Raw genomic sequence first — 19,256 nt, 5'->3', positions numbered from 1 at the left:
TTGGCCATCCCGGTGATTTGTGCTTCCCTTGATCTCGTCTGTAATTCCTGCAGCCTCTGACATGTATGTACAAAGCACAGCACCCCAAGCCAGCCTTTCCTTTCCACTCACCCACTTTTTTTTTCCTGTGTGGCTGCTACATCTCTGCAGCTCACCAGCAGTGCTTCTTTGCTCAGTTTTGATTGAGGAGAGCTTGGTTTCTTATCTCCTCAGTGCAAGGAGATCAGTGCACCTGGTAAAGACAGCCTGAATTGGGTAGTCTGTTCCTGTGGCTTATGTCACAAAAGATCCCAAAAGACGGGAGGAGGGTTTCTGCTTAGCTTATGGATCCCTAAGATACACTAGGGTCCAAACTGATGGATCCTCTTCTTGATCCCAAGAGTTCAGCTCTGAAGGGCAGATTCCTGTAACTTGAGGTGTGCCTGGCTCTTGTTCTGAGCATGGAGTGAGGGGGCTGAGCCAGGTGTCTCCCCATGGACACCATTTCTAGGGAGGAGGGGAAGGAAGCCTTGTGGCCCATCTCGGCACAGTGGGGTTTATGGGGCTTTGCCTGTGCCCAAGTGTAACTTGATCTGCCCTTAGTTGTATTTACTTAAGGGGATATGGTTTTGTTTCTCTCCCTCTCTGCAGCAGGGATCATTGATCAGCTACTCAAAACCAAACTGGACTAAAATTAGTGAATGCTTCCAGTGAATTGAATGTCCAGTGACATCTGCTAAAATGTTCTGGGCTACATGGCTGTTTTTTAATTGTATAGTGGGATTGTACTTTGCTCCACAAAGATAACACTTGTTAAATAAATTAAATTTTCAGTTTTGAAGGGAATTTATGGTTCCAGAAGGTTTTGCAATTTTCAGTGTTGACATCAGAGTTACACTTAAAACTACATAATGGTTACCTCGGTCTGTATTTTGCTATCTGCAGGCTGTTTCCCTCTGCGTACACTTAAGCAGAAAATTGTGTTACCTGCTTAATACTCTTGGGCTGTCATTTCTGATGGCAATTTTTCTAGAATTGGAAGATGGGTCTGTATTTGCCACTTGGTTGGTTTGCTCATATTTTAAGTATACTCATACATGGCTAATATGGAACTGCACAGAGTTTTGTAAGGATGTATTTCGATGTGCTGTGTTTCAAGTTCCGTTTGTGACCTGGCTCTGGCAATCCTGCAGGCTGTCCCTTTAGTTCCTGAAAACACAAGTGTGTGCTAAAGCACTGCCATTAACTGTCACAGCTAATGCTGATACATCTGTAATGTACTTACCAGATTGCTAATTAACTCATAGCCACACAAAACAACCCACTCAAAATTCCTCTTTTGTTGGTTGTCTCATTGGATTTGCAGGATTTGAAAGGGCATGGCCAAGATTCATTTGTTTTGGTGATGTAAATAAGAGACTTTCATGATTGCTTGACAGAAGTTTGTTTGGCATGAAAGTAAAACAATAGAAATAGTAGGTCTCAGTTTCTTTGAGATTTTTAGCCTTTAAGCATTCACCTAATCACCAGATGTTCTCGTTTTATTTAACACACTCATATAACTGGAGGTTTTATGATTTAAGGGATAAGTAGCCTCATCAAGTGCTTCGGAAGTTAACTATGTATTTTTTGGTGTAAATAGGCATCACTGCTCATTTCTAGAAGTGATTTAGCCACAGTAGTGACATGTCTCGGCTGGATGCCTTCTGCATACATATTTTAGCTTTATATACAATTGATGGTAGAAGCCAAACAAAAGCCAGTAGTTTTATCAACACACTGGTTATCTATTAGGTGATTTAAATCTGTTTCTCTTCACATTTCAGGGTGAAAATCCATTTGGAATGAAATGCTTTATCTCACAAACGTGCTGTAAAATTACTTTAAGTTGGGGGGTTTTTCGTCTTTGTTAATAATGATCTAAGTTTTTCAGAAAATCAGCTGACCTGCCATTCAACTTTTTTCTGAGTGTGCACATTATGAATAGTTACCCAAACTTTTTTTGACTATTAAAACACAAGTAATTTATTATCAGTCAGTCTGCAATAAGGAGATGGGTTTGAGGTCCTTTAGTAAGGAATGTATGCCAGAGCACTGATAATAGAAATTTGGCCAAGAGAGAAGAAACATATCCTAACTTTGAACAAGAAATACCACCTGTGTTGAGAGGAACCTGATGGGCTGTTTTGGTAGGTGGGTTCCACAGTTGCATTTCCAGAAGGTCTGCAGGGCATTCTATGCACACAGACCAGCACTCCTAATGATGCAGGGCTGTTTCAGGCATGCTTGAATTTGGTGTTTGGGACAGGTTATGTGGGTGGCCCTTCCTCAAGCCAAACTGCTGCTGCTGGGTACTACTACTATTACTAATAACAATAATGATCACTGAGTCATTGGCATGTTGCTTACTGACCAGTTGCATTAATATGCTTTTCTGTACTTCATTAATATAAAAATTTTGGAATCCTGGTGTCTGTACCTCTGCAAACAGTGCTGCATGGCTCTCAATTGCTTGTCATCAGCTTCTATGCAGGATTTTTGGAATTGGCTCTGTTGGAAGACTCCCAAATCTATTTGAAACCTCTGGCTCAGGAAGGTGTGCTTCTGAAACAGTGCACCCAGGGCAGATGTGCTCATGGAACTGGGTGTTTGCTGTGAGATGCTTGTCTAGGGCTGCAGCAGGAGTTTAGCATCTGTCAGCACTGCTGGAAGCTCATGCTGATGGAACTACTCTGGCCTCCTTTCATTAGCCAGTATTTCTTCTTTAATATATTCAGGAAATATGTGAAGTTAGAAGTCATATCTGAGATCAGCCTGAGTGTTCTCTACGTGTTGGTGGGTGGCTTTCTGAATCTCCCTGTGTTTAAATGCCATACCTTTGAAAATAATAGCAACCTTTGCATTCTCACACTGGGAAAATACACGCATACACATAATCTCATTAGTTAAAGTAAGGATTCTTTATTTGTACCAGTTAATCCAAATTTTAGTGTATATGAAATGCAAGGATTGATATCTGGCAATATTTCTAACATTCAGAATTTGCAGATGGGATTTGCAATATAAACTGTATGGAAATAACTTTTGGGGGAAAAAAGACTGCTGGAACATAAAGTAATTTTGTCAGGCTAAATGTGGTTCCCACTGCTTATGCTGGAGTCAGACTGATGTGTGGTTAAGGCACTGATAAATTTGGTCTTGTATTTATTTTTCATTTCTGAAGAAACACCAAACATTGTGGCAGTGAATTAGTCTTGAACTGTATTATTATTAGGAAATATCTTTAGTGGAACAGAAAGGTTGAATACTGTAAAAAGAATAAAAAGGAGGCTTGAGTTTGACTGCTTCTATATGACCTGCTTGTGCAGTTTACAGTGCTCTCACTCTTGGTCAGGTTTTTCTGCAGGACCAGACTTAGGGCCTGTGATTTATCATTCACAACTCTTCTTTACCACATAGGAAATTAGAAAGTGATTGTGTGATTTGCTATTAAATTACCTGACTCCAGCTGATGATACCAGATTCTGTCGTAGAGGTTTTTGGTGTGTATTTCGGTCTTGCTTCCATTTTATACTGTGGATGATTAATGTGGTGGAAATTGCTGTTTAATTATATTTTGTCTTTACAAGAGACTGGAGAAAATGCAATAAAAGAAACTGAGATTATGTGAGAAAGCACACAGTGATTTAGAAGTGCCCAACATTAAGTAGTTGTTACACTTACTCTCTGAAAGTCAGTCTGACTGACAACAGCACAAGCCCCAGGTTTTCAGTGCAGTAAAGTCCTGGAAAAGGTAAGGGCTGTTGATGAAGAAGGAAATCCACATCTACTGAAGTGTTTGATCAAAGCACCCACAGGATCTAGGTTTAATTTCTGACCCTGGTACATATTTCTGCTTAATGCTGGAAAATATTATCATGCGGCTACATAGGAGAGCAGAAGTAAAATTGTAAAAAGTTTTAATTCTCCTGTGTCTATTTCTGAGCTTAAAGATGACAAATGATTTATGTAATTAGTGGGGGAAGAAATGCTACAAGTTCTCTTGGGTTGTCTGAGAAAAACTGTGTGGAATAGTCAGTTTTCCAGTCTGACAGACTTTATATTTTTTTTTGCACTGAGACTCAGAAGGCTGTAATGCATGTGAATTATCAATTGAAGTGTATTTAACCAGATTGTTAATTGTAGATACTAATTTTGAGTTTTCACACATTTGTTACACAGACCAGTTTTGTCAAATTACTGATATTTGCAATCATATCAGTTGCTAAGGTCCCTAAGGTAGGCAGTATTTAATTCAGAAAAACCTTAATTATGTTACACTGCAGACATACTTGAATTGATTTTGGGATCCACCTTTGTCAAATGTGGGAATACAGTTTTCTTAAATTCCTTAATGAAGGTTTCACTGTTGTGAGACTATGTATTATTTGATATATTACCCTTCTTGACTGTTTTTTATTTGCTGTTTTTATAAGTTTTATAAAATCACAATGTTTTTGTACATCATTTAGAAGTGTATTAAAAATAAAAGTGATGTTTCTTTTCAAATGAAATAAATGCATATTATTTCAAACTTCTCAGTGCTGTCTGCATGAGGGGAGTGAACAATCACAAGGTTGCTGAATGTCTGAAGTAGCTATTTTCCTGTAGTTCTTTCCCAGTTTTCTTGCACATTCTAAGTTTGTATTTTAGAACAGTAAGTTTTCTTCCATGACTACTATTACAAACTTTATTCCATTTCCCGTTAATCATCCTCTAAGCATCATCTTTGTCTCTCTAAGGAGTTTCTTAAAAATACTGTCACTGCAGGATTTTTTCTTTGTCCAGCAATACAGTGGTACAATTATTCTTTAAATGACAAATTCCTGCTCTTTTCTAGCCACACTGGGGTCTCATGCTGTCCTCTCAGCTGCTGGAGTTCCCAAGTGGCCCAAACCCCCTTTCTGCTCCAGAGCAGCCATGTCCTCTGCCAGCTCTTCCCTTGCTTTTCAGTTACCTGATTCCCACCTGCTGTTTTTTCAGTTGCTTAATTCTTAGTTTTTAGTGGAAACTCTTGTTTCCAGTTGTTAGATTGAGTTTACGTGAAAACCTTTCTTCTAACATTGAATCTTTTCTTCAAAACAAGTGATTGCACCCAGAAAATTCTATTTGTTTGAGTGTTAGTGGAAGGAAAATACAGGAGGTGCTCTCTAGACAGGTAACGTGATGAACTCTTCATGAAAAATCTTTTATTTTTAATCATCCTTTCCCCCCCTTCACATGCCTCTGGTTTCCAAGTGTTCAGAATTCAATGTATACCTGAGAGTATTTTTTTCTGTTCCGATAGTTTATAGGGGGTGGTGGTTTTTGTTTTGGTTTTTTTTGTTTGTTTTTTTTTTGTTGTTGTTTTTTTTTTTTTTTAAAAAGAGCTTGTACCTCTGTGCCCCACTGAATGGCTGCATAAGGTATCAGTGTTAAGAGGGGGGTGACTGCCAGTGGTCAGACACTCTTTTCAGTTCAGAGATTTTCTGTTCCAGGCTGATTTTTTGTGAGGAGTGTTTTAACCATCTAAAAGAATGGTAATATTTTCTCTGCATGGATACCACAGACATGTTTTGGTGACTAATCATTTCAGGAATGCAAGATACGTTACTGTCCTTGTGAAAGTCTACCCAAATCTCATCATTGATGTGCCTTTGAAAATTGACAGTTGCAACTTGCGTATGATGTGTGAAGATTTGCAAGAGTTCACAAAGTCAAGTCTCAAGTTTTCACTTCAGTGAGTGCTTCGTGACTGAGCCTGTACTTGTCTTTGCTGTAAAACAGCTCATGAGAAGAATCAGAATCCACGTGTGTCAATTTTGCTGCTATGCAGCCCCACCCCAGGGTTCCTGGCTTTTCCTAAAAATGGATTTTTAAGTAATGAGCTGCAATATTTGAAGTGAGTAAAGGAAATCTCTCCTAGATTTTTACTGAGACACCTCCAGGCAGATAGGAGATTTAAAGAAAAAAAAGCTTACTGATGTAAACGCAGAGGGATAAAAGCAATGATGTGGATTAGGGAAAGAAGGTGGTAAGATTCAGATCAAAAAAATGGAGACAAATTTGATGGAAGCTGAGGAGAAAACAGAAGAGTGTGACTAAAGTGGAGGCAAAGGAAGAGTTTTGAGTTTGATGAAAACCACCTAGTTTTGAAAAAGCAAAGCAAATTTAAAAACGTTAGGAGAGTAGACTTGCAGGATAGATGATACATGAACAGCAAGGTGATGCTGTTGTAAAGGTATGTGTTATTGAAATGATTATCAGAGAGCAGCTGAAGTTGGAAGGACTTTAGTGAGTTTTCTGGTTCAGGCTTGATCAAGGCAAGTCTCGGTTGCCCAGGGCTGTGTCAGGTTGCTTTGAACCTCTACAAAGGATGGAGAGTCCATACCTGTCTTGGCAATTTGTTCCTCTATTTGACTGCTCTTTCCAATGATGCTGTAGTGCCATTGTCTCTGTTAGATTGACCCTTTTCTCTGCAGCACAGGCCAACTCTACATCTTCCCTGCATCTTTCCAGCCCTGTCTGGCCAGTCAGTGTTCTTCAGTGGGGAGAAAGAGGAGAGCCTGGAAGGGAGCAGCACATCCACTTTTGGCTGAGGGTTTATTCCCTGTGCAGTAGAGTGACAGAGCAAAGGTGCTGTGTCCCTGCAGAGGGAGTGAAAGCTGGGGGCTGGTGTTTGGGAGGACCCCAGTGCTCCAGCCTTTTGTGGGGGAAGTACTTCCAAGGTGGGTCTGAACATGAACTGTTGACACAGAGGCAGGAAAGGCATAGACAGGGGTCTGAGAGGGTCATAGAACAGACCAGCAGCAAGAGAAGACTTGGGGCCTAATTGCGGAAGGAGTTGGCGTAGGCATGGAAGTATTTGATAGTGTTCTGACAAGAACGATGAGATTATATCTGGGAAGAGGCATGTCCTGGAAATTCGGTATTGTGGTAAGACTGAGAAAGAAAATTGCTACTTCACGGAGAAGGGATGGAGCTGGGGATAAGGAGCTCAGTGGAAGGATAGAGGATTGAGAAAAGGATATGTCGGAAGTGACCATTGAAAGGAGCTAGAATTGGGAGAAACAGACTGCATTGCTGCTGAGTTCTTGTGTGAGATTGTGTGATTGTCCAGGTCCTCTGGAACAGAGGCAGGCTATATAGACATTGTTCTGTGTGCAGCAGTTCCCTTTAGGTCATTTTCAGTCTGTGAGTTGATAGCCATGCTACAGTAGCAAACACTGTGAAACAATTTAAATACTGTTGCTCCTGCAACCTTTGAATTAATCTGGCATTAGATTTCTTTTCCTTCCACAGTAGCTACTCGCCCCTTAAGCAGTTAGTTCCACTCTGCAGCTGTCTGCCTGGACTGGCTCCCTCACTGCTGCCCAAAGGTGGGAGAAGAGCCATGACTTCTGGAGGAAGGCAGATGATATTACAGGTGCTGGGGATCCTAAAAGTTACTTTGTCTGAGAGAGGCAATACTCAGGTAGACTGGAGCTGAATGAAAGGCCTTTGAGGTGCAGTCTGCTGGAGTCATTTCACTCTCTAGTTCAACACCTGTGGCTGTGAATCCTTTCTTCTCTGCTCAGTGAAATGGTGTAGCTGTTTTGCAGCCTGCTTCCATGAGGTGTCCTGAAAAGTGAGTGCATAGAAAATGCTGACAGTACAGACCTCTGTCGACAGTCAGAGAACAGCCAGCTTCTGAGTACCACTGGCAAATAATACCAGAATTAGTTAATTTTACTTACCACAAGCTGGCAGCACCTCCAGAAAAGCAGCCCTTGCAAACTGGTTTGGATAAAACTCCTTTTGCTGCTAGGTTTTTTGTTTGTTTGTTTTTTAAACTGCAACAGTTTTCTGATCTTATTTTCAGCTTAGTACATGAATGCTGGGCTGCTTTGCTTCTGTGCCTGTGTAGGATGAGCCTGTAGATACATCATGATTGAATTTTTTGGTTTGTGAGCAAACTGCTTCCTTCCTTCAAGTAGGTTTTCTGCCTGTTTTGAGATGGGGGGAATGATAAATGAGTAGTAGGAAAAGTTACTTTTCTAAACTCAGTCATGGACATGGCAGAGGGAGAAGTTGAACTCAGGATCTCCTATATCCTCATACAATTCCTTGTCTCTTAAATTACAGTATCCAAACAAAGTTTCCTGTTTCATTTTCTTCAGAGACATCTATAGAAATGCAATTTAGTCTGGATGGCTTCTCCTTTTCTTATGTATTACATTTCTTTTAGAGGCCTCATTTTCTGTAGAAGCTTCTTTTCCTGAAAAGGATGTTGGGAAGAATTGCCCATCTTTTCTTGGATCTTAAAAAAGTACCCTGGCACCCATTTTGAATTCTAGTTTGGTTTCTGTCTTAATTTCATCTTTTTGTTGCTGGTTGTTCAGGGTTCAAATTCCTTATTGCAAGGCAGTATTTTAATTTCTTTGATGATCCAGAGAGAAATTATGAGGACATTGACCTTGGAAGGCATATCTCTTACAGAATTATGCACTGATCATTAGTAATATTTTGGGGTTTTTGTATTATTTTCAATGTAACATATGAAAAAAGCAGGAGGCTTAAAACTTTCCCAGAGGTACCCTTGGTTTCCACTTCCTTTATTAACTATATCTGTTCCATTAACTGGAAATAAGAAACTTAGCCTGCAGCTCTAGGAAAAAGTCTGGCTCACCATGTACACTTGCATGTATTTGAAAAATACTGCTTGCATGTAATTTTCAACTAATAAATTAACGTGGCAACCTTTTTAAATACTGTAGGCACACTGGAGTACCTACATGGTCTGATTTTGTGCTCCTTATTCCTTAGTTTTGAGAGAAGTACAATTTTCTCAGTGGTCTTTGAGGCTGTTGATGAATTGCTTATTCAAGAGCAGATCTCTGGACTGTAGGGGTAAAAATAGTTAAATATATTTATTAAGGTAATAATAAATAAATTAAACCCCCTAGATTTTTCTTCTCAGCCATGATATATAAACCAGCAGGTCATAGAACCACTCTAGGAGATTAAAAGCTGGGGGATGTGATGTCTGGGTAAAAATGTGAGTATGCAAAGGGGTGGCTCTGTCTGATTCTGTGAGATAGAGCAGTCACTCCCTGATCGCTGTCCTTTTGTCTAATTAACAAATTTTATCATGGGATACTTCATTATTTTAAAGGACAGATTGTTTTGTTTTGGCTGGGGGTTTTTTTGTTTAACTAGAAACCTTTCTGGAAAATCTAGGGAGATCGTTGAATTGTTCAGTTACTTTTGCAGTGTGTCATTGTTTTTTAAACCTCTTACTGGCACTGGAGAAATCTTTGGTTTATACAGATAAAGCCCCGATGTTGTAATGGGTGACTATGGGCAGCTTTATTTCAATTCTGGGGACAAATGGGTATCGTTACCTGTACTCTCATTACCACCTTTAGTCTTTGTACATTGGTTAAATCATTTATGTTTAACTGAAATTTAAATGGGGTTGATGCACTTTATATTAATAACTGCCACCTGAAATCCTTAGTCCTTAGGTAGTAATACCTGTTTCAGATAACTTTTATTCCTTCAAAGTATTTTTCAGATAAATCAATCATTTTTTGCATCTGTTTTATGCAAAACATAACAGAAAATATTTGTAGCAGTTGTATAAAAATCACATTAAACTGGGATTATGTAGTACTGGTTCTGCATTTTAATTTTTTTGGTTTTTTGAATACTTTCTTTCTAGGTAGACAATGTTATTAGCTCAGATAAATCGAGACTCTCAGGGAATGACAGAATTTTCTGGAGGAGGAATGGAGGCCCAGCACGTGACTCTGTGTCTAACAGAAGCTGTAGCTGTGCAAGGTGAACCTTCAGGTTAAAATACCTCTACATTATTATGTCTTTTCTTTTTGAAACTCAGATAAAACGCTAAAATTCATGTCGTGTATTCTGAACTAGAAATCCAACAGAAAACAGTTAACCATGATTGATTAAATTCACTAACTTAATTCTGGCTGGAAATTATCTTTTAATTAAGATAATAGAAGTGTAAATGTGCCAAAAATATATGAAATATAAAATCTGACATTTTTCTCTGTATAGTCGTACTGTGTTATACTTGGTAAATTCAGTTGGTATCTAAGTATATATTAAGCAAGTTGTGTTTTAAAAAAGATCAATGACTTGAAATTGGATGAAACTTGATGCTTCCTGACAGCTTTGTTATGATTTTACATGATTACAAACTCTCTCCGAAATCTGCATTTTAATCTAAATAGTTTTATGTGTATTAATGACAAGTAGTGTTGTACAAAACAAAATTATCAATACAAGCATGTGTGTCATTATTTCATTGTTGGTGCTGATGATATAGTTCATAGTTCTCCTAAAACCTCAGCTCTGTAGTTATTTATTCAGTAACATCGTATTTTTTTAGTTAAGGAAAATAACATTTATCTGTCATGTTTACTGAGCAAAATCTTGAATGTATGACTGTGTACATGTAATGTATGTAGTTCGTGTCCCAGGCTCAGAAACCAGAAATCAAGTAAGAACTACTTGCTCTTATTATTATATGTCAAACCAATATGCTTTGAGGGGATGTAATAATTTATGGGGGTCTTTAAGCTGAGATTGCTAGGATTCCATGCTGGTTATAGTGAAGGTGAACTTTTTTCCCTGCTAGATGGTGACAACTTGGAAAACATGGAAGGTGTAAGTTTGCAAGCAGTTACCCTGGCTGATGGTTCCACTGCTTACATACAGCACAACTCTAAAGGTAGGCAGAGAACTGCAAGCTGATGGCTGTTCAAGTGGTATTCCCCTTTCTAACCCTCTCTTTGGATTGTAAAGTCAGGCAAAATCTGTACAGTGTTTCCCAAGTTCCAGTTCCAGTTGGAAATTTTGGTGATACTATAAAATAAATGTTTATTTTTGCTACTAGTAAGATGCAGAAATGAAATTTGGAACATAAGATAAACAAAAGTGAAGAGATCTTTATGGTTCAAACCCATATCATTTTAACATTCATATATACATATATCTCTCAAATTACATATTGTGATATTGTGTGTGTATATATATATATCATTATAACATTTTGCCAAGCAGATAGGACAGCAGACTTTTTCTGTTTTTTTTAACCCCAGAATTTTAAAAGCTCTGTATAGTCACACTGTGCTTTCTATTACCGGACATTATTTCTTGTTGATATTTTATTTTTATGTTAATCTAGAAAGTATGTATTTTAACTGTGATTGGTTGCACAATTAGAATTCTTAAAAAAATTCTGTTTATTTCAGATGGTAAATTAATGGATGGCCAAGTGATTCAATTAGAAGATGGTTCTGCTGCTTATGTTCAACATGTACCTATGCCTAAAAGCAGTGAGTGCATTAATACAATGAATATGTTAGAAAATAATGTATTACTGCTAAATACTGATATTGAGTAACAGTCATGATAATAGCTTGATTTCTTATTTTGATGGAAATTGTCATGTGAAGAGATCTTGGGTATTTTGTATTCCTAGTTATTTAGTGTTTGATCTTTCCATCTAATGGATTTATGAACTCCTGCTGAAGTGCTGTAATTGTTCCTTCTGAGCAGGGGAGAGCCTGCGTCTGGAAGATGGACAAGCAGTTCAGCTGGAAGATGGAACTACAGCATTTATCCATCACACCTCAAAAGGTAACTGTTGTGTCAAGTGGGATTTATTGCATCAGTGCTCAACAGAACTTCAGCAGTGTAAAATAGGATACTCTCTAAAAATTATCATCTCAATGGGATTCCCAGTGTGAATTACTTGTTGTTTCAACTTTGGCATCTGAAAATTGTTGAAATTGGGTTGTTTCAGTTCTTTACTTGGGCTTCATGTAACAGTTATAAATGTAATCAAGCCCAGTGTTTATTTAGCCCAGGATCACATTAAAGTGAGTATATACCTTTAGGTAGTAGGGCAGAAAATGTGACAGCTGACAGGCAAGAATGCAGATGTAGTTATTCCAGATGATAACTTATGTTTCTGCAGAAGATGATTACACTAGTCTTGGAGACATCACTACTTCTTTAGAAAAAGTGGTCAAGTATATATTTTAAGTCTGTTTAAACCAGTGTGACAATTACATTTCACAACCAACAATAGTAAGAGGAAAGAATGTAATATTGATTTTCTTTTTTTTGTTAAAAGTAGTTTTATCTTTTGTGTTTCTTTTGCACATTTGTATGATTCTCTTCTTAAAATGTGAGATCTATGAATTCTAAAATCTGAAGTAATGGCATCAAATTTCTAATATTATTTTCATTTCATTATAAGTGGATTTGAAATGGAAAGTATATTCTGATTTCCTTTGTAAATAAAGCTAGATTGTTATAAAATTTTTTATACTTTCATAACTGTAGAAATAAAACTATGGGAGGTGTTGTCTTAAAAAAAAATTCCTTTGTTATTCATAGTATTATTTGAAGTGTTTATATTACTCATATACTAGTGGTTCTAGTTCCAGTATATTTCATACGTGTGCAGGCCTTCAGGAGATACTTCCTGGAGAGGAGTTTCTCACATAACACGTTGCTGCTCCTTTCAGAATCCTAACACTTTGCAATACCATTCCTCAGACAGTTACGACCAGAGTGCACTGCAGGCTGTGCAGCTGGAGGATGGAACCACTGCCTACATCCACCACACAGTGCAGATGCCACAGTCAGACACCATTTTAGCTATCCAGGCTGATGGCACGGTGGCAGGACTGCACACAGGAGATGCTGCCATCGACCCAGACACCATCAGTGCTTTGGAGCAGTATGCAGCCAAGGTACTCTGCAAGGCTTTTTCTCTGTCCTTCATGTTTTAATGTACAGTACAACATATCAGGCAGCGCAAGCCAGTTGTCATTGAAGAAATAGAATTATAACTGAGAGAGTCTCAGACTCCTAGAAGAGAGAACACCAAATTGTCATGACAGTGCTTCGCTGTTGAGAGCAGCTCTGATGCATAGTATTGGATAAAAAGAAGAGAAGATTGAACACTGAACTGGAGTCAGATTTAGAAAGCAATTTAGACAGCTAAATAATCTTCTCTATACTATAGCACTGCAGAGGAGTCTCTTGAAAGGACACTGTTTGGAAAGAAGCACGAAGTCAAACTATTCTTGTTTAGGCACTGTTGCTGGTCTAATTTTTTTTCCTGAATGGGAAGAGTATAGCCTGATGTAGCCAGAGCAAGGACAACACATGGTATGAAGTGTAGAAAGGACAGTTAGACAGTTACTGAGTTTAGAATTCTTTGATCCATATTTTCAATCGTAAAAATGCAGTAGGATGCACAAAATTCATGTTGCTCACTTTACTAGATTACTATGAAGTGTGATGTAAGTATGGTAATGGATAATGCAACTTCCATGACTCTGTAGTTAAACAGTGTCCCAGTTGCTGGATAATTGCCATCAGTGCTTGTATTGCTCTGGAAAAAAAGCAGAATATATTTAGAAGTCTGTCCTCCTAATGTCACCAAGAGTTGTCAAAATTTGGGAGGCCAGTTGGGATGATGAAATAGCTTGTTCACTGTTCTTTTCATTATTCTTCTTCATGTTTGAATTGAGAGATCCTGAGGCAGGCAGTCAGATTGTGTTGTGATGCAATGCTTTAGCATTTCATTATACAGAAGGTAACTCAATGTTGAGCTGTAATCACAAGCTTTTGCACATTCCACAGGTACTATTTCATTCAGATTAAATCAATCACAACTTGGCCCTTCTTAACCAGCAACTATATTAATCATAATTTCTGATAAATTTCTGTTTTGAGAAGGTGAAGTAGAAACAGAGATGCAAATAAATTTGCATTTTCATCCTATTTAACTCAATGTGGGGTTTTTTTATTCTGTAATATAAATTTGTTTTCTGAAGTGTGTTTTTTTGTTTGTTCAGGAAAAATTGTTTTCTTTTAAGTTTTCATCTCAGAACCTTGTTCTGAATGGTACTGCTGGAACCTTGAGGGGACAGTAAGTAGAAGTGAGTTTCCAAGCAGTGCACTTGATAAATGTACAAAACCAAAAAATAGCTCAGTGGTCAGAACCCTGGATCGCTCTTAAAAGGAGAAATGTGGTTTTGTGATTCTTCTCCATGTCCATGCACACTTCATATTTTGTGAGACAAGGTACACTTTTCAGAGCTGGTGTTACAGACACTTTGAAAAAGGTACAGGAAGAAATTAAATACACATGCTAAGTATATGATAGGATTTTATAAAATTTTAAGTAGCCCAAAGTAGAGTAGTGACTTGTCATTGGCTGCAGCAGTTTCAGAACTGGGAAACATCAGGTGAAACTCGCACGTGATGGGTTCAAGAAGAATAAAAACTTTTTCAAATAGTTCAAAGTTAAGCACTGCTTGTAGGATATCGTTGACACTAACATGTTCTTGGATTCAAGGAGTAATTAGATAATTCATAGAAGAAAAATGTGTCCATGGCTATTAGGTAGAAACACGTGACTTCTGGTTCAGGAAGTTCATAAACCACAGATTGCTTGGAGGTTGGCAGAATATTATGGGGAATACATCACTACATGCTTGGCCTGTTTGTTTAGTGTTCTCCAGCATCTGCTACTAGCTGCTGTTGGAAATGAAATGGTGCAGCAGTATTGCTTTTATTTTGACTCAATGTAGGTGTTCTTGTGTTTTTATTAGAAGGCAGACTAAATCTTTCTTTAGCATAAAAAAGAGTATTTTAGGAGGAGCTCAAAGATCTGCCGTGGAATCCTTTCAGAACTCTTGCAATACTGCAACAGAGCACTTTAAAGTTTGGTGTCTTTTTTTTTCGGTTGGTTCTTTTAAGGCTTTCTTTTTTAAGCTTAGAGGGCAAAGAAAAAAAAAAAGGTGAATTTGGAGAGTGGTGGTTCTTCTTTGTTTCCCTGTCCTATGCAACAGGCAGAAACCCAAAGATCAGTGGGGTGCCCAAGATCAGTGTAGAATAGAAGAGAGTTCATACAAAGACATCCAAGCAGACTACCCAGAAGCTCACTGGAAGTGGTAGAACATATACATTTGTCCTTGTCCCTCACTTCTCCTTCAGGCATAGTACTGCTTTCCACAACATGCAAAACACATGCAGATTTAACTGGAGTCCTCTAATTTTGGCCTGAGTCAATGCCAGCATCCTTCCAAAGCAACCAAGGAGAAAAGGTCATTGCTCTCACTGAAGTCAGAATAGGTGGTGGAATTGTGAAGAGGTTGCAGCACATACTTTTCTTCCACAAGCTGCTTTCCTGTGCCATCACAGCTGCTGGCAAAGTACAGTAACTGGGATCTCTGCATGCCTCAACACATGCACACCATTCTGGTTGGATCATTTGTTTCCAATAGTTGATCACGTTCTAATTTCATGTCAGGAGTTTTTGTTTTTTTTTTCTCTACCAACAACAGAAGTTCATGATGAAGTAATTCAAGTCTCCTTTCTGTGCAGGTTCTCCCCTCTTCCTTTAAAAATTCTGAGGCAGAAGGTCCCAAAATAGCTTTTGTTTCCCTCTGAAAAAAAACCACCCCAAAATTGCCTGCTTTCTGACATTCTTTTTAACCTTTTTGTAATGTAGATTTGCCTCTGCTTGGTCACTTTCCTCATGACTGTTATAGCTCGAAGTTCCCAAAAGTAAATTGCTCATAATTGTCTAATTTAGCGAGAGAGAGAACATGAAAACCTCTTGTGGGATGAGTTTATGGCAGTGTTCAAGCAAACTGCTGGGGGCTGGTGCCTTGGGCAAGGCACTTCACACAAGCACCAAAGTTCTCAGGGGCCTGCTGTGGCCTCTTGGGTGAAAGGGAGGGAGGGTTCCTGCCAAGAAGAATAAATAGAGAAGAATGAAATCACTTAGACTAGGCTTAGGTGCATCAGTCTCAGCCTTGAATAAAATGGATGCAGAGGGTATTGGGAATGCCTGTGCTTTATACAGGGACAATTAAGGAGTGGGAAACTATGCAAAATAAACTTCAGTTTTTTATATAGTGACCAGTAATATCCTATTCTTTGAGCTGCTACATGTGAGAGAGTTTGGGGTGTTTTTTTTTAATCTGGGTAATTATATTTAAGTAAAAAATTCACATTAACATCTAACCATCTTTCAAATATTTTTATAAGCTCCTTGGAAACAGCAATACCTGTCTCCTCCTTGACACTGTCTTTAAAAATAGACTTATGTAGCAATACCCAAGTCCTTGCTTAGTTGTAATTTGACTAGTTCAGATTGAGATGTAACACATTGTCTTAGGTGTTTTGACTCAAAAAGCAGTTGTGCTGCTTGAAACAAGTACATCCTGCTTAACAAGGAGTGAGAGAGATTTATTATAAAAGAAGTAAATGTTTGGGGCTTTTTTGTCAGAACTCAATATTGTTAAATTCATTGACTGATTGTAATACTTTTGTCATTCTATTAATTTAACATCCTTATTTCTTGCAGTCTTTCCTAGCCTGTTATAAAACAACTTTGCTATGCTTATTTGGCCTGATCTGTAATGCAGGTGCTGCAAGTGGTGATTTTTATGTAAGCTCATGTACATTGTGGGATAACAATGTTCCAAGAGGGAGCTAGAGAGCTATGAAATACTAAACTCCCAGGAGCTGCCTCTAACCCTCTGTTTCTCAGATGTATGAAAGTAACCTGTAAATGTTTTTCCCATTTCAACTTTTGTTTTTCAGGTGTCTATTGATGGAAATGACAGTGTTAGTAGCACAGGAATTATAGGTGAAAATGAACAAGATAAAAAAATGCAGGTATGTGCTTAATACAAAATAATTAAATTTATTTATTTTTTTATTTTCTTTTCTTTTCTGCCCAGCAAGGTGCATGATAGGGGCCTGTAGCCATGAACTAGGGCTTGCTTCTACCCTTCAGAAGTTGTAGATTTCAAACTGTGCAGATAGATTATATTATCTCACTTTGTACAAGATCCTGTCACAAAAGGCTTAGAAGATCTTCTAGTACTTACTGTTTTCTAGGGCATTTTCCCATTAAAAGGTAATTAAAAAATATGTTGATTTTCTAAAATTTTTCAAGCTGACCTGAATATTTCATCAATAAGAGTGTAAGTATTTCAGAAGTTCTTTTCCAGAGAAGGAGCTGACTTTTGATAGTATTTGAAGCAGAAAAATGCTTAATAAATTAATAAATAAATTTTAATAAAATTTTAAATTTACTAAATTAATAATTTTTTGTAGGAGAGACCCCATTCCATTCTGGAACTGTTCTCTCTAATGATTTATTTTGATTCCACTTGCCCTGTTAGGGTCCCTGACCTTTACAGCAGGTTTTATAAGGAATCAGTAGTTAAGAGTGTTGCTCCTAGAGAATGCTTAAAGAACAGAAAAATATTTCAATTTCTTCTACTGGATCCATATTGTTAGTACACAGAAATATAAAAACTTTTAAATATGAAAAGATTAATCTAAAAGTTCAAGGGGTAGTGGAAAGTACAGGTGCAACTTACTAAGTTTCAAGCTTTTTTCTCTGGGATCCATAAAATTACGTAAAGAGAATGGTACTTGGCATTATAATGTATTTTATTAAAGGAAAAGATGAAGAAAAATGTATTCTGGGCTTAAAATATACAACTAAAATATACTAAAACCTCTGTATCCTCATGTTCAGATGACAAAATCAAAAATGGAAAAGTCATTGCATTGAGAATGGGGCTTCTCTGGGCAAACCTCTTCTCCTTTTTGCCTAATTTAAGAAATCATAAAGTAGACAAGGAGGAAAAATCTTCCAAGATCAAAATACATCACCTGTGAAAGTAATAATTACAGGCTCGCCTCTTACAGTTAGCTCAAATTTTGTACTTTTAATCTTTTTCAAGTTAGATCCCACAATATTTAAAGCTGCAGATACTCCACTTCTGCCTGTGTTGCATGACTATGGAAGGAGAAAACAACTAATACTTGTGTTATTTACTGTATTGGACTATGTTCCAGAAAATGAAATTAAGAAATTCAGAGGGTTTGCACACTTGTATCCCTATTCCAACCTACAGCTCAAATGAAAGCAAAATTCAAGGAAGACTAAGATAAAATCTTAGTTGGTTTTGCCTGGAGTAAGAGTCTATTAAGCAAAATTACCTGTAATCGGTATCCACCTAAATGTTGATTTTGGCCTCAGCCCCAAAGCAAACTAAATGTGGACATGGTTTTATCTTATACATGTATGGCAATATATGTGCAATGTTGGAAATGTGCCAATCTTATGGAGCATTATCTGTTCCAAACAAAACAAGATCTGATATTTCAAAAAGGGAGTGAGGCTTAGTCTCAAATTCTGGCCTTTATAAGGTGATTACAGTTGGCCTTCAGTCGAAGGGGCCCAAAGCTATCAATTATATATGAAAATATACATCATTTTTATATCTTGGTTTAAGTAGATACCTACTTGTAACTCATTCTGTATTCGTATGTATAAAGATACAATATAAAAAATAGTCTCATATTTAGATTTAGAATTAAACAGGTGTATGTTTATAAACTTTTTAAGTCCACAGGGAACAGAGCAGAACAGATGTCACACTGCTAAGCAGTCCCTCCAACTTGCACGTGTTTAGTTAGGTGTTTCAGCAAAGAAAAAAAGCAAAAAAAAAAAACCTCTTTGTGATTTCTGCATGAGAAAACAAAAGACTCTGTGTGCCCAAATGGATATCCCACTATTTCCTTTCAAACCTGTCATACCCATCTGTTCATAATACACACTTTGGTTATGTGATTCTGGTTTTATATGTGCATTAGAAAAATCTGACCCGAGATCTTTGTTTTTCTCCTGTGTTACCTCTCTGAGCTCAGGATGCATTTGTGATCTCTTAAAAATAGGGGGTTTAAAGTTCTAATTATGTATACATTCTGTTCAAAAGCATTTGAAATACACAGCTCCTCTCAGTAAGTTCCACATTATTAGAAAGGTGCTTCCTCCCCAGTTTTTGTTTCCATCTTAATATTGGTAAGATTATGGCTGGTTATTTCCTTGGAGATACCAGCACGTTGTTGTTTGAATTGTTTTCATTTTCTTTTAAACTTTGGCATACTTGATCTTTATGGCAGAACTTAGCAAATATATGCATATTTTTATCTACTAGAAGAACAAAGAAATAGTAGTAGGTTTACTGATAGAAAAAATATTCAGTGCAGGTGCACAACCAAGCATATTCTTCATGATCCTTAATGTATTGAAGTGATTTCTGTGATTCATGCTGTCATAGGTTAAACAATAGTATCAGTAATAGGTTTCTTGATCCAGGAGGTTTTCTCTGTGGTTCCAGAGAACATTTTCT

General features: G+C 37.6%; 1 protein-coding gene across 6 annotated transcripts in view; it reads left to right on the top strand.

Annotated features, from left to right (window-relative positions):
• Positions 1 to 19,256, top strand: part of ZNF143 (zinc finger protein 143) — a 37,476-nt gene that overhangs the window by 2,421 nt on the left and 15,799 nt on the right. For 2 of the 6 annotated variants that reach the window (XM_062494184.1, XM_062494182.1), the window contains exons 2-7: positions 9,701 to 9,831; positions 10,643 to 10,735; positions 11,259 to 11,342; positions 11,566 to 11,646; positions 12,574 to 12,770; positions 16,645 to 16,719. In XM_062494184.1, the coding sequence (XP_062350168.1) occupies positions 9,708 to 9,831; positions 10,643 to 10,735; positions 11,259 to 11,342; positions 11,566 to 11,646; positions 12,574 to 12,770; positions 16,645 to 16,719 (654 nt within the window). In that variant the 5' untranslated portion in view covers positions 9,701 to 9,707. Of the gene's footprint in view, positions 1 to 5,593; positions 5,900 to 9,700; positions 9,832 to 10,642; positions 10,736 to 11,258; positions 11,343 to 11,562; positions 11,647 to 12,573; positions 12,771 to 16,644; positions 16,720 to 19,256 lie in introns of all 6 variants that reach the window. The other 4 variants (XM_062494183.1, XM_062494185.1, XM_062494186.1 and 1 more) reach the window with 4 other exon arrangements.

The sequence above is a fragment of the Cinclus cinclus genome, chromosome 6 (assembly GCF_963662255.1).
Source record: "Cinclus cinclus chromosome 6, bCinCin1.1, whole genome shotgun sequence".
NCBI classification, from domain to species: domain Eukaryota; kingdom Metazoa; phylum Chordata; class Aves; order Passeriformes; family Cinclidae; genus Cinclus; species Cinclus cinclus.
The sequence above is the reverse complement of the archived record's forward strand: the minus strand, read 5'-3'. Positions and strand labels throughout refer to the sequence as shown.